Source organism: Galeopterus variegatus, unplaced genomic scaffold (genome assembly GCF_000696425.1).
Source record: "Galeopterus variegatus unplaced genomic scaffold, G_variegatus-3.0.2 Scaffold2030, whole genome shotgun sequence".
NCBI lineage: Eukaryota > Metazoa > Chordata > Mammalia > Dermoptera > Cynocephalidae > Galeopterus > Galeopterus variegatus.
Genome location: NW_007728141.1, coordinates 421,550 through 433,277, shown reverse-complemented (window position 1 = coordinate 433,277; position 11,728 = coordinate 421,550). Strand labels below are relative to the sequence as shown.

Genomic DNA, 11,728 nt, shown 5'->3' with positions numbered 1-11,728 from the left:
CAACACTGAGGGTTGCGATCCGTTGCCGGACACGGAAAAAGACAAAAAAAAAAAAAAACTCCAAGACCTTAGACCTGAATTTTGTGGCTGATCTCACCCCTCTCTCCATCTTACCATGTCTCTTCTCATTTCTCCTTGACCTTTTCTGTTTTATGGTCATAACATAATGGTAAGATATTCCAGTTCTAGAGGCAAACCCAGTTTCAAATTCCAGTTGTGCCTCATCTAGCTGTGTGTGCTTACACCAATTATTGAATGTCTCTGTGCCTCAGCTCTCTTATCTGTACAATGGAGTGGTAACAACAGAATATATTTCATAGGGTGGTTGTGAAGATTAAATGAGTTAATTATTTTCAAAATGCTTAGAACAGTGCCTACCACTAAATCAGTGTTTGATGCAGAATACAACTAAGCGGATTTATATATCTTTTCTATCTTGTTTAATTGTATGTATCAGCCAACTCGCAATTTTCTAGAACAAAATGACAGAGAGCACAGTATTAAGAGTACAGATTTGGGAGCTCAAGAAACCAATCATCTAATCCCAAACTGTGACTTTTATCAGCTCTGAGGATGTAAATAAGTTTTGTTAAGTACTTTGAAACTTTGAATCATCTTTAAAATGAGGATAGTAACCATACATACCTCCTGGAGAAATGTCATGAGAATGAGTTAAGTCATTGGATGGAAATAACTTACCAATAGCTATAAGATTAATTGATAATTGTGAAATAATTTTGAGTAATATTAAGCAAACACCTGAAAATCCTGTGTCAAGAATGACAGAACTTAAATAGCTTTGGAAGTAAAAGTACATTAACTTTGCAGCATGGTAGGAAAACCTGGTATCTCTGATGGTGTCAAGACTGGCATCTCAGGAACTGCACAGGAACCTGTGGGGAGAGAGAATTTCAGACGTAATATACACATATGTACATTTAAACTCCAGCTGAAATCCATGCAAGTTTATTTTTAGTCATTTTCTCTAGTTAGGGTCTCTGTTGTCCGCTTCATGAGAAGAGATTAATCATGAGGCAGAAAATGTCACGTAAGAAGCTTTGGAGTTTAAATTGCAAAAGCTAAACCAAGTAGAGTGGCAGTCGTAAGAACTTCGTCTCTGGAAGCAGAAAAGCAAATCCTCCAGATTAAAAGAGAAGCTGTCCTTCCAATGCCATACTAAGTAAAGCCCAGCAGTATATTTATGAAAACACTTGCCAGGATCTGTCTCCCTTGCAGCAGAGCATATTTCACGATCTTATGATGAGCTGAAGCTGCTCTAAGCAGCTCTGTCCATATTGCTATAGCCATATTGTTCTTAATACAGCTGCAACATCTTTTTGCTTATTCAAAAACCAGTAACCAAAATAATTGTTTTATTTGCTTGGGAAAGGCATATACAAAGACTGGAATCGTGTTTCCTAAACGAGGTCCTAGAATACCTTGCTACTCAAAGCACTGTCCCAGGCCCAGCAGCATGCTCAAACTTCACGATGCATAAAAATATAAGAGGTTCCTTAAAAAATGCAGATTCTAAGTCAGAACATGTGGTACGAAACCTAAAATCCTACATTCCTAACAAGTTTTGGGTCAATGCTGCAAGTCCACTGTAGAACATTGCTACTCATAGCATTGTCCAGCATAGACCTCATCTGGGAGCTCCTAGGAAACGCAGAACCTCTGTCCCCTCCCCCGACCTGCTGAATCAGCAGCTGTATTTCAACAAGACCCCCACTGATTCATATGCACTTGAAAGTTTGAGAAACACTGCTCTAAAACATATGTGAACCAATTTTTCCAAGGCTTTGATTACATATCCCCTACTTGCTCAAGGTAGCTACTTTTGGTGTCCAAAAGTCCTGAAATACAGATATTATTAGCTTACTGTAGCAGACTCTAACAGTACTGTGCCCTTATCCCCTTCTATCCCTTTGCCGTTTTCATACCCAACACCTCTGTTAGCTTTCACTCCCAACAGCCAGCACCCATGTCTCTTTCTTTGTTGGCTCCTCCCTCTGGATGCTGGAACCCACTCTGCCTGCTAGCAAGGGGAGCAGGAAGTTCCTGGGGACTTCCATCCCTGACAGCAGCCCTTAATGAAGACTAATAGGCACAGGTATTCCATACTCCAGCTCCCTTGTCCCTGATCAGAAAACTCAACTTTGACATGTGGTCTGTACCGGGAGGGATTAAGCCAAAGTGATCAACCATAGGACTTTTCTTGATATCTCACTCTTCTGCCCTCTTTCTTCCCAGTCTTGCTCACTCCTCTGTAATGTTGCCAGGAAACATTTTGTAATAAACCCATTTCTCATAAATCCTTTTCTCAGAGTCTGCTTCTGCGGAACCCAAAGTGAGACACATGCTGTTTTATCTCAACGTGATGTAGCCTAAGATCAGCACTCAACCAAGAGTTTGGATTGTTTCTCATGTACCTTTGGTTACTGTATTAGCCCCTGAATCTTTGATTTGGCCTGAGTCAGATCTTATGAGTATCACAAAAGGCTGGAGGAAGCTATTGGATTCTAGGAATTCCACACTTGGGAATTCAGATACCCACATTCTGCGAATGTGATGAAAACAAATAATGCTTTACTTTCTGAATAAGCTGTGTGGTGAAGGTGGTGATAATGCTGACCTCCAGCTGGGTTAATGAAGGACCCACAGAGACACCAAAAGATCTAGAAGACCTGCACTGACCAACGCTGCAGCCACAGCCACGTGTGGATATTGAGCACTTGAAACGTGGCTAGTGCAGATTGAGGTGCTCTGTAAAGTGTAAAACCCACAAATCATTTCAAAGACTTAGTATGTCAAAAGAGTATAAAATATTTCATTAATGTTTATGTTTTAAAATATTGAGTTAATTAAATCATATTATTAAAGTTAAATTCATCTGTGTCCTTTTATTTTTTGTAATGTGGCTACTAGACAATTTTAAATTACATCTGTGGTTCACATTTTATTTCTACTGGACTGGATATAATGGAGGCCTTAGCTTTCAATCTAAAAGGTCATATAAAGTTAAATCTCCCCAACTCTTTATAATGCTAGAGCTATTTCTGGTGTGGAATTGGCCCCCAGAAAATGTACAAAATTGTAAATTGCCCTCAATTATAAGTACTTTTACCAATGCATAAAGTTGCCATGGAGCTGGAAAAGTCTAGAGCTTGACCCTTAGCCCAGAAGGTATTATACCAGAAATATATTTTTAAAATGAGTGCCATAGTTATTACTTTAGTTTAAAATCATCTAATCTGAGGAAAATTGATTTTCAAGCTGTTAAAAAGTTATTCTGATGCTTTTCTGTGTGTACATCAAGTTTGGTGGTCAATAATTTTGGTTCTTTTTTCAGACAGTTTTCTCTGCTTACAAGTCCCTCTTCCCTTTCTCATCACTCATGCCCCTGTTCCTCCAGTCCCATCTCAAATGTTGCTGTATTACATGATATCATGAGTGCCTTAAGTCAGGAAGCAAAACACAAAGACAAACCAAATCACAGCAGAAAAAAACAAAAAATTAGGTGACAAAGCTGTTGAACTAAAAGACATTATTTTATTGAAGTGAGAGCCAAGTTCACTACAACAATAATAAATGACTACTTAGCCCTCATGTCATCTGCTTTTAGAGAATTTTGAGGTTTGGGGCCCAGAATGTTTANTTTTTTTTTTTCATAGACTTACTCTTTTCCATCTTTTGGATGACAAGTGAGATCACTAGTGAATGGTGTGAGGTAGGGATCAACATTTGGAGAGTATGAGGGATTGGCAGAGTTGGGGGAGGGAGAGTACTGTGTATTTTGTGACATTGTGACTGCAACTGGTTTAAAGAACTTCTGGAACTGTAGTAGCATTTAAAGATCCCTGGGATAGCTGCTTTGGCATGGTTAGTAAAGTAGGAAGGTTATATTTGCAGTTCTGTTGAAAATATATTTGGCCATATTTAAAACTTTTCTATAACTTTGTCTGTTTGTAATTCAAGGAAAATAGTAAAAAGTACTCAGTCATTGAAAGGCAACATAGCAGTTTCCTATCGATTTTAAAAGCAGAAAAAAGTTTTCTTATGTGTAAAGAATGTTTCCTTAGGAAAAGAGGAGTCACTGTGGGATTTGAATCTAACTATTCATTTTTACCAAAAAAAAAAAAAAAAGAGAGAGAAAGAGTGATACCCTTTGGTCTACAAGTTAAACTAATTTGTCTTCTTGGAAGCTGAGCTAAAAGCATGTGTCTAATGACTGTGCAGTATGTAAGCTAATTCAAGTGTGATTTACATTTTTCAGGAATGGACAAATGAGGTTTTCAGTTTGGCAACAAACCTGCTGGCCCAAAACATGTCCAGGGATGCATTTCTGGAAAAAGCGTAAGTCACTCTAATTTTATTGCTAAGGGTGTTGCTTCTTCTGAGTCAGTTTCCTTTCTCCTTTGTGAATCTTTTGTTTATGCTGCACTGGCTTCTCACAATGATAAACATAAATTTCCCTTTGGGATTTGTTAGAGAACTGATACCTCCACTGTTCAGAACTGGAAGATNTCAAGTGTGATTTACATTTTTCAGGAATGGACAAATGACGTTTTCAGTTTGGCAACAAACCTGCTGGCCCAAAACATGTCCAGGGATGCATTTCTGGAAAAAGCGTAAGTCACTCTAATTTTATTGCTAAGGGTGTTGCTTCTTCTGAGTCAGTTTCCTTTCTCCTTTGTGAATCTTTTGTTTATGCTGCACTGGCTTCTCACAATGATAAACATAAATTTCCCTTTGGGATTTGTTAGAGAACTGATACCTCCACTGTTCAGAACTGGAAGATATCCAAGGAAGATCGCTTTTTCTCCAAACTGCACATTCGTGTTATGCCCGGACTGAGCTTGCCTGGATGTCAGTGTCTTTGACACACAATGAGGACACGCTTGCAAATCCTGGCAGCTGTGCTCAGAACTAAAAACTGTTCATTTTAGAGAGTCCTCTTCTTCTACATCTGCCCATGTCCTGTCACTTCTTATTCTGAGGAAAAGAATGAAAAGCATACGTTCCTCATTTCTCCAGAGTCATAGATTTCTGATAGATGTCCCAATAACTTCCCTGCCTGCTTAAATCAATAGACTGATGTCCTGATTCCAGCCCTTGCAGACAATCACAGCAAGTATTAGTAAGAAAAGAGAAAGAGAAAGGATGTAAAGGGAAGAGCAGAAGGAAAAGGAGAAGGAAAGAAAAGCAAAACATTAGCAAATCACTCTGGAATTGCAATGGCCTTTTTAAAAGTTATTTAACCAAGGAAAATAATGACTTGTTCCAGATGAGCAGTGATGAAAGCTGGTTGTACTCATTGTGGAGGCTGTGGCTGTTCAGGAGATTGGGAAGCCTTTAAATTAAAACCACAAGCAGAAAAAGCAAAAGATGCTCCTCTATTTTATTTAATAGCTTTCTCTCTCCCCTCTTCTTATGTAAGACATACCCATCATTCCAGACCTAAAACTCCAGAAGCCACATTTCTTTTTTCCTCGTCTGTGAATCCCTTTTAGTTTTAGTCAGGGCATCCTGGATCTTCATTTAAGTGCTTTTTCATGGGATCACCCTGTCTCCTGAGTTTGTTACCTAAGAACCTTCCTACATGCCTCTGCCTCCTCCCTTTCTTCCTCCTCCTTTTTACCCTGTCTTTGATCTTACTATCCTACATCTAATAAACATTTCTAGAATATCTGTTGTTCCCGCCAATGTCAGTGGAAGGAGACATAGAGATAAGTAAGATGTTTTATTTGAAACAGCATGTTATAGCTAATTGGCTAATCACTGTCTACTGCAAATGTCTCTTCCAGATAAGTATCTCCCTATAAAGAGCTGCTATGGACATTCTAGAATATGTCTTTTGGTGAACATATTGCAAACATCTTTGTTGCATACACACCTAGATGTGGTACTGCTGGGTTGTAGTGTGTGAAGCTCCCTAAAGTGGTATTCCCAATTTACACACTCGTCAGGAGTGTTTGAGAATTCTGTTGCTCCATCTCTCTGCCTGTTTGTCTGTAAGCAGTTAAAGAGATAAATTCAGTTGTCATATCCATACAGTGGAATGCCATACAATAAAAAGAATGAATAATTGACAACTATAAGCAAAATATGGATGAATCTCAAAAACATAATGCTGAGTAAAAGAAGCCAGACACAAAAGAATACAATTCAGCATACGTAAAGTGCAAAAACAAACAAAAATAATCCATGTTGTTTAAAGTCAGAATAATGGTTCCCTTTGGGAGACAGACTCTGAAAGAGGGTGTGGGGGAGCTTCAGGGATGCTGCTAACGTGACACTCTTCTATTCCTCGATCTGGGTGCTGATTGTAGAGACTTCGGAATTTGTGAAAATTTAGCAAACTGTATATAAGCATGTGCCCTTTTCTGTGTATGTTATTCTTCAATAAAAAGCTTTTTAAAAATTTAAATGCCTGTTTTTCCGCTTTTCCAACAGCTATACTAAACTTAAGCTACAAGTCACTCCAGAAGGGCGCATTCCTCTCAAAAAGTAAGCTTCATGAGTTTTTCCATTATTCATTTTCTTTTTTCATAGATTTGAATTTGTGCCACGGCTCTGTTTTGTTTCTCCTCCAGCCTAAGTGGGAGCATGGAAATGGGTGGTAACCCTGCCCCCTAGTGGCTTCCTCATAGACATCTCCCTGGGGGGGTGGGTCCCCCTTTCCAAAAAAAAATAATCCATGTTGTTTAAAGTAAGGATAATGGTTCCCTTTGGGAGACAGACTCTGAAAGAGGGTGTGGGGGAGCTTCAGGGATGCTGCTAACGTGACACTCTTCTATTCCTCGATCTAGGTGCTGATTGTACAGACTTCGGAATTTGTGAAAATTTAGCAAACTGTATATAAGCATGTGCCCTTTTCTGTGTATGTTATTCTTCAATAAAAAGCTTTTTAAAAATTTAAATGCCTGTTTTTCCGCTTTTCCAACAGCTATACTAAACTTAAGCTACAAGTCACTCCAGAAGGGCGCATTCCTCTCAAAAAGTAAGCTTCATGAGTTTTCCCATTATTCATTTTCTTTTTTCATAGATTTGAATTTGTGCCATGGCTCTGTTTTGTTTCTCCTCCAGCCTAAGTGGGAGCATGGAAATGGGTGGTAACCCTGCCCCCTAGTGGCTTCCTCATAGACATCTCCCTGGGGGGGTGGGTCCCCCTTTCCTGGGGCGTCATGTTCAAGAAACACCAAAGCAGGAAGCGGGCAGAGGGACTTGGGGAGAACCTCATTGCTAAACCCAAAAAATCTTCTGAGATTCAGATCCATCGCAGGAGAGGTAATTGGGTGACCTCAGTGCCTCTTTCTACCAAGATGACTCTAGCTTTAAACCAGGGGTTGCAAACTCAAGTGCCAACAGGAGCCAGGCAGGGAACTGAAATGACTAAGCAGGTCAAGAGTAGGAAGAAAACCTAAAGAGCAATACCTTCCTAAAGGAGACAGCAACTCACCTCTACCATATACCCTGTGGGATTGGTGAGCTCCAGATACCAGATTTTCTACTGTTTCTACTAGAACCCATAAACTCTGATTATTGTATTAAATAATCCAGTACTTAAGTTCTGTTTCTTAAAATGAAATTAGCGCCCAAAGAAGGTACATCTCTAGATTATATCCAGCCAAAAGTCTTTAACTTTTGACTTACAATCTACCAATGAGCTTCTATTAATAAAAAAAAAAAAAGTTAAATTATTAATTTAACATTATTAATAACATAATGTACACAGTTGGGGCAATGGGTAACAACAAGGGGACAGATTTGGTAAGGATGTGGAATTTAGTGCTTAATAATAGACATTATTTAATGAAACATTTTTTACTCAGGTCATCACCATTGTCTCAAAATATTGATTTTATGTTAGACACTTTCATTTTAAAATGCACACATGTAGACCTTTCAGAACACAGATGCAGATGCATGGAGGAATGGTTACCTTTTAATTCTTAAAGGTGAATAATAAATAGTTTTGATTCAGTGGAATATTTTGAGGTGGCATCAACTATACGTGATGTGATTCATATACCTTTTAAGCATCTCTCATTCATGGTGTTTTCTCTTCACAGCATATATCGCTTGTTCTCAGCAGACCGGAAGCGAGTTGAAACTGCCTTAGAGGCTTGTAGTCTTCCATCTTCAAGGGTGAGCATGTGGCCGAGTGAAGATGGCATAGCTAAAGAGCTCTTAACAATTTATACAATACTATCAACATTGTCCCTAATGTTACCTAACGTAATTGTTTTAAATTGAAAAGCCCACAAATTATTTGTTAATATTTGCAACATATGAAACCACTGTTGTTATGTTCTTTCACTCCCATAACCCCAATATTTCAATCTAGAATGTCTTTTGCCTTTTGTAGATTAAAAATTCATCATCATCATCATCTAATCAAGTAATATAAAAAAAATTAGACAAAAAAAGGTCAGCATTATCAAGAAGACCATTTGAAATGTGGATTCAAACCTATGTAACAATAAACCCTTTCCTGATGTCTCTTGAGATATTAGCTAATGATAGTGTGAGGCCATTACGTTTAGGAAGATATTTGAAATACTCATTTCCTCTTATCTCATTCTTTCTAAATTTCTAGTTTTAAGATTTATAAGTTACATAAGCAGTTAGTACGGTACCACATGTTTATAAGTAAATATATTTACATACTCTGCAGGGCTGTTTTCAAAAAGCTTGTACTGAGAGAGTAGCAAAATCAAAAACGTTTGGAGACTGCCTACTTTGCTCTTATGGTATAAAGTAGGTAAGAAGACAAGCATGTAATATCCTTTTTGTTTTATGCCTGACACATACAAGGTACTCCATACACATTCACTATCTAGAATAAGGTAATTTACCCTCATTTCAAGTCATTTCTATATAACTGGCTTTAAAGTGATTTGTTCCCATTGTTTCTGGGCGAACAGAGTCTATTGCATAAAAGCTCTTTCTTGAGCTATATGTAAAACTCTTCTATTTCAAATTATTTTTTATCCTAGTATCTAAGCAACAAGTAAACACTTACCTAAGGGTAAAACCCACTTTATAGGAAGAACTTTTGAGCCTCTTGAAACATGACAGCAACGTTCAAGTTGCACTGAAAAATGTTGCAAGGCCAGTGTTAAACTCATGATTGAATTATGAAAAAGTATTGTAAATTCATCAGCCAATTTGTGTTGTGAAGACTTTTCAGAAAAGTGAAGTTTATTAACAACTTTGGTAAGTCAAAGAAAAAAAGGAGTGCCTCTTCACTGTCTCTTTTCTTCTAACAAGTAGGTGAAAAAAGTTACTGATGCTGCCAACACTGAGCAGAGCTGAACAAAGGATCCCCAAAACATCTTTATTTTCACTTTTTTTTAAACCAAATAAAATGCTTGAACTTGGTTAATGTTTCTCTTTTGTTAGATGCTTTGGAATAGGAAAGATGTCACAGTCAAAGTCCTGTCATTGACTCAACAAAGGTTTCTTGACCTCTTACTATGTGTTCACAGCCACAGAGACCACAGTGGTGAACAGAGTGAAGTCCAGGGTTTTAGAACCATAGAATCTTCTGGTGAACTAGTCAGTAAACATGTCAACCAATGCATTTGTAAATTGAGGAAATGCTACTTAAAAAATAAAAGAGTGCCACCACCTAGGATAAGAGAAGCTCATTCCAGAAAAAGAAAACCTTGTGTCAGTGCAAAGCCCTGAGGCTGGGAAGAATTTACTGAATTTGGGCAACTGAGAAGACCACTGCTTTCAAGCATAAAGAGAAAGCACAAGAGATGGATTTGCAAAGACATGCAAAGAATTTTTTTCCTTTTCAGTCACTTCTGATTTTACTCTTTCTGGATAACATCTTGTGAAATATAATGATCAAGAATTTTAACTTAGTATTATAAATCCAGCTAAAGAAAAGAAGAAATAGAACATGAAGCTGAAGAGAAAATCAAATCCATCAACCAATTTTCTATATAATTACAATTTTCTAAACAATTATCTTCTGTCATTTCAGTCAATAAACATAAATTGAGTCTTTACAAGCCACTATGCCTATTACACGTTCAGATTTTCAGACCAATTATCAACTGGAGATACCTTAAAAGGCAAGTGAGTTAAGTAACAAGAGTTATGCTGAAATTGGAAAAAAAAATTACCTTTAGCAAATTAAATATAATGACAAGTTTCTGAGGAAAAAAAACCTAGAGATATTTAAAAATATAATCAACCTCCATCATAAAGTTTTGAAAGATAATTATTCATAGTAAAGTATAATTTACTTGGAAGACTTGTAGAATTAGAATGCTTTTTTTAAAATCTAAAAACCAAAGACAGTTCCAGAACTAGGAAATAAATGTTTCTGTGAACTGACTAGAGCACATCAAAACTGTATTTTAAATCTGTGTGGTAATTTCGTATCTAACGAACAGTGGCTCTAGAAAATATCCACTAATTAGCAAAAAGATTATGGATATATTAACAAGACACTCCACAGAAGAAAAGGGTTATAAAAATGGTAAATAATTCTGTATAAATGGAAGCCTATTTCCTAGCCAGCAGTAACTCAAACTACATTTAATTGTGTTCTGTAAATAGACACATTACCAGAAACACAGCGGATATCCTGTTGAGATTTTTTAAACATTATCTTTGTGCACATTGTTAGGGATAATTAATGCACTTGAACTTGTATCCTGGCCGACATAATACATTGCAATAACACATTCCTTGAGAGGATACTCCTTTAGCAATTACAGTTGCTAGCCTGAAGTTACCTTAATTGTTAGAAAGTAGTACTGTATTTACAAAGACAAACAAAGCAATTACTGTTCTTCTGCTAATAATCCAAACATATTTCCCAGTGAGACCTTTGAAAACCTTTCCATATTCAGAAAATTACCACTTTGCCCACAAACTTTCTGAGAACTGGAAATAATTTATTTGTAGCAAATTCTCTTGATTTAAGGCTTATTAATTTGAAAAGAGCTCAGGGACACTGAAATTGTATTGTAGTCTTGCCATAGCCTTGGCATAAGGAATTGCATTTTAATGAAGAAGATAAGAAATAAACCCGTGTATCTGTTTTAAGTAATGGATTTTACTGAAGTTGATGGACAGATATGTAACATAAAGGAAAACTAGCTATTTGGGATTTTAAAAATGCTTTAAGTTTTACTCATAAACTCTGAATAAAATTATAAAAGAACTTCTCTGTGTAACTGCAGATTCTGCCTTGCTTCTATGCCTTACATCCTGAATATAAATCAGAAACAATTTTTGCAGTTGCGATATGATCACTAATATCAAATTCTATTTTAAAACCATATTAAATATTCAGTTCATTATAAGTGACTTATTTATAATTACTTCATGTAGTATATGGCTAATTCAACATTTGAATTATAGTTTTACAACAAAAATCTTGAGAATAGGTTGAATTTCTGAATTTACTGGGAAATAATCCATCAATTTGTCAAGAAAAAAAAATCTGTATGTGGACTCTATTCATTTCATTACAGTCTGCTTCAATAAATATGTTTTAAATAACATTTTGTGAATGTTAAATACCTGTTCATCATAGAATTACTTTTTAATCAAGACATGTATAAAGAAGAATGGCCGGCGCGGTGGCACACTGGATAGTGCGCCGCTTGGGAAGCACGGCGGCGCTCCCGCCCGGGTTCGGATCCCACATACAGACCGGTTCCCGCTCACTGGCTGAGTGAGGCGCGGGAGCAACACC

The 11,728-nt window shown here is 37.1% G+C and overlaps 1 protein-coding gene across 1 annotated transcript in view; it reads left to right on the top strand.

Annotated features, from left to right (window-relative positions):
* Positions 1-11,728, top strand: part of PLCB1 (phospholipase C, beta 1 (phosphoinositide-specific)) — a 283,385-nt gene that overhangs the window by 35,908 nt on the left and 235,749 nt on the right. Inside the window, 3 exon segments of the mRNA XM_008580123.1 lie at positions 4,277-4,356; positions 6,457-6,510; positions 8,076-8,151. Coding sequence (XP_008578345.1) covers positions 4,277-4,356; positions 6,457-6,510; positions 8,076-8,151 — 210 coding nt within the window.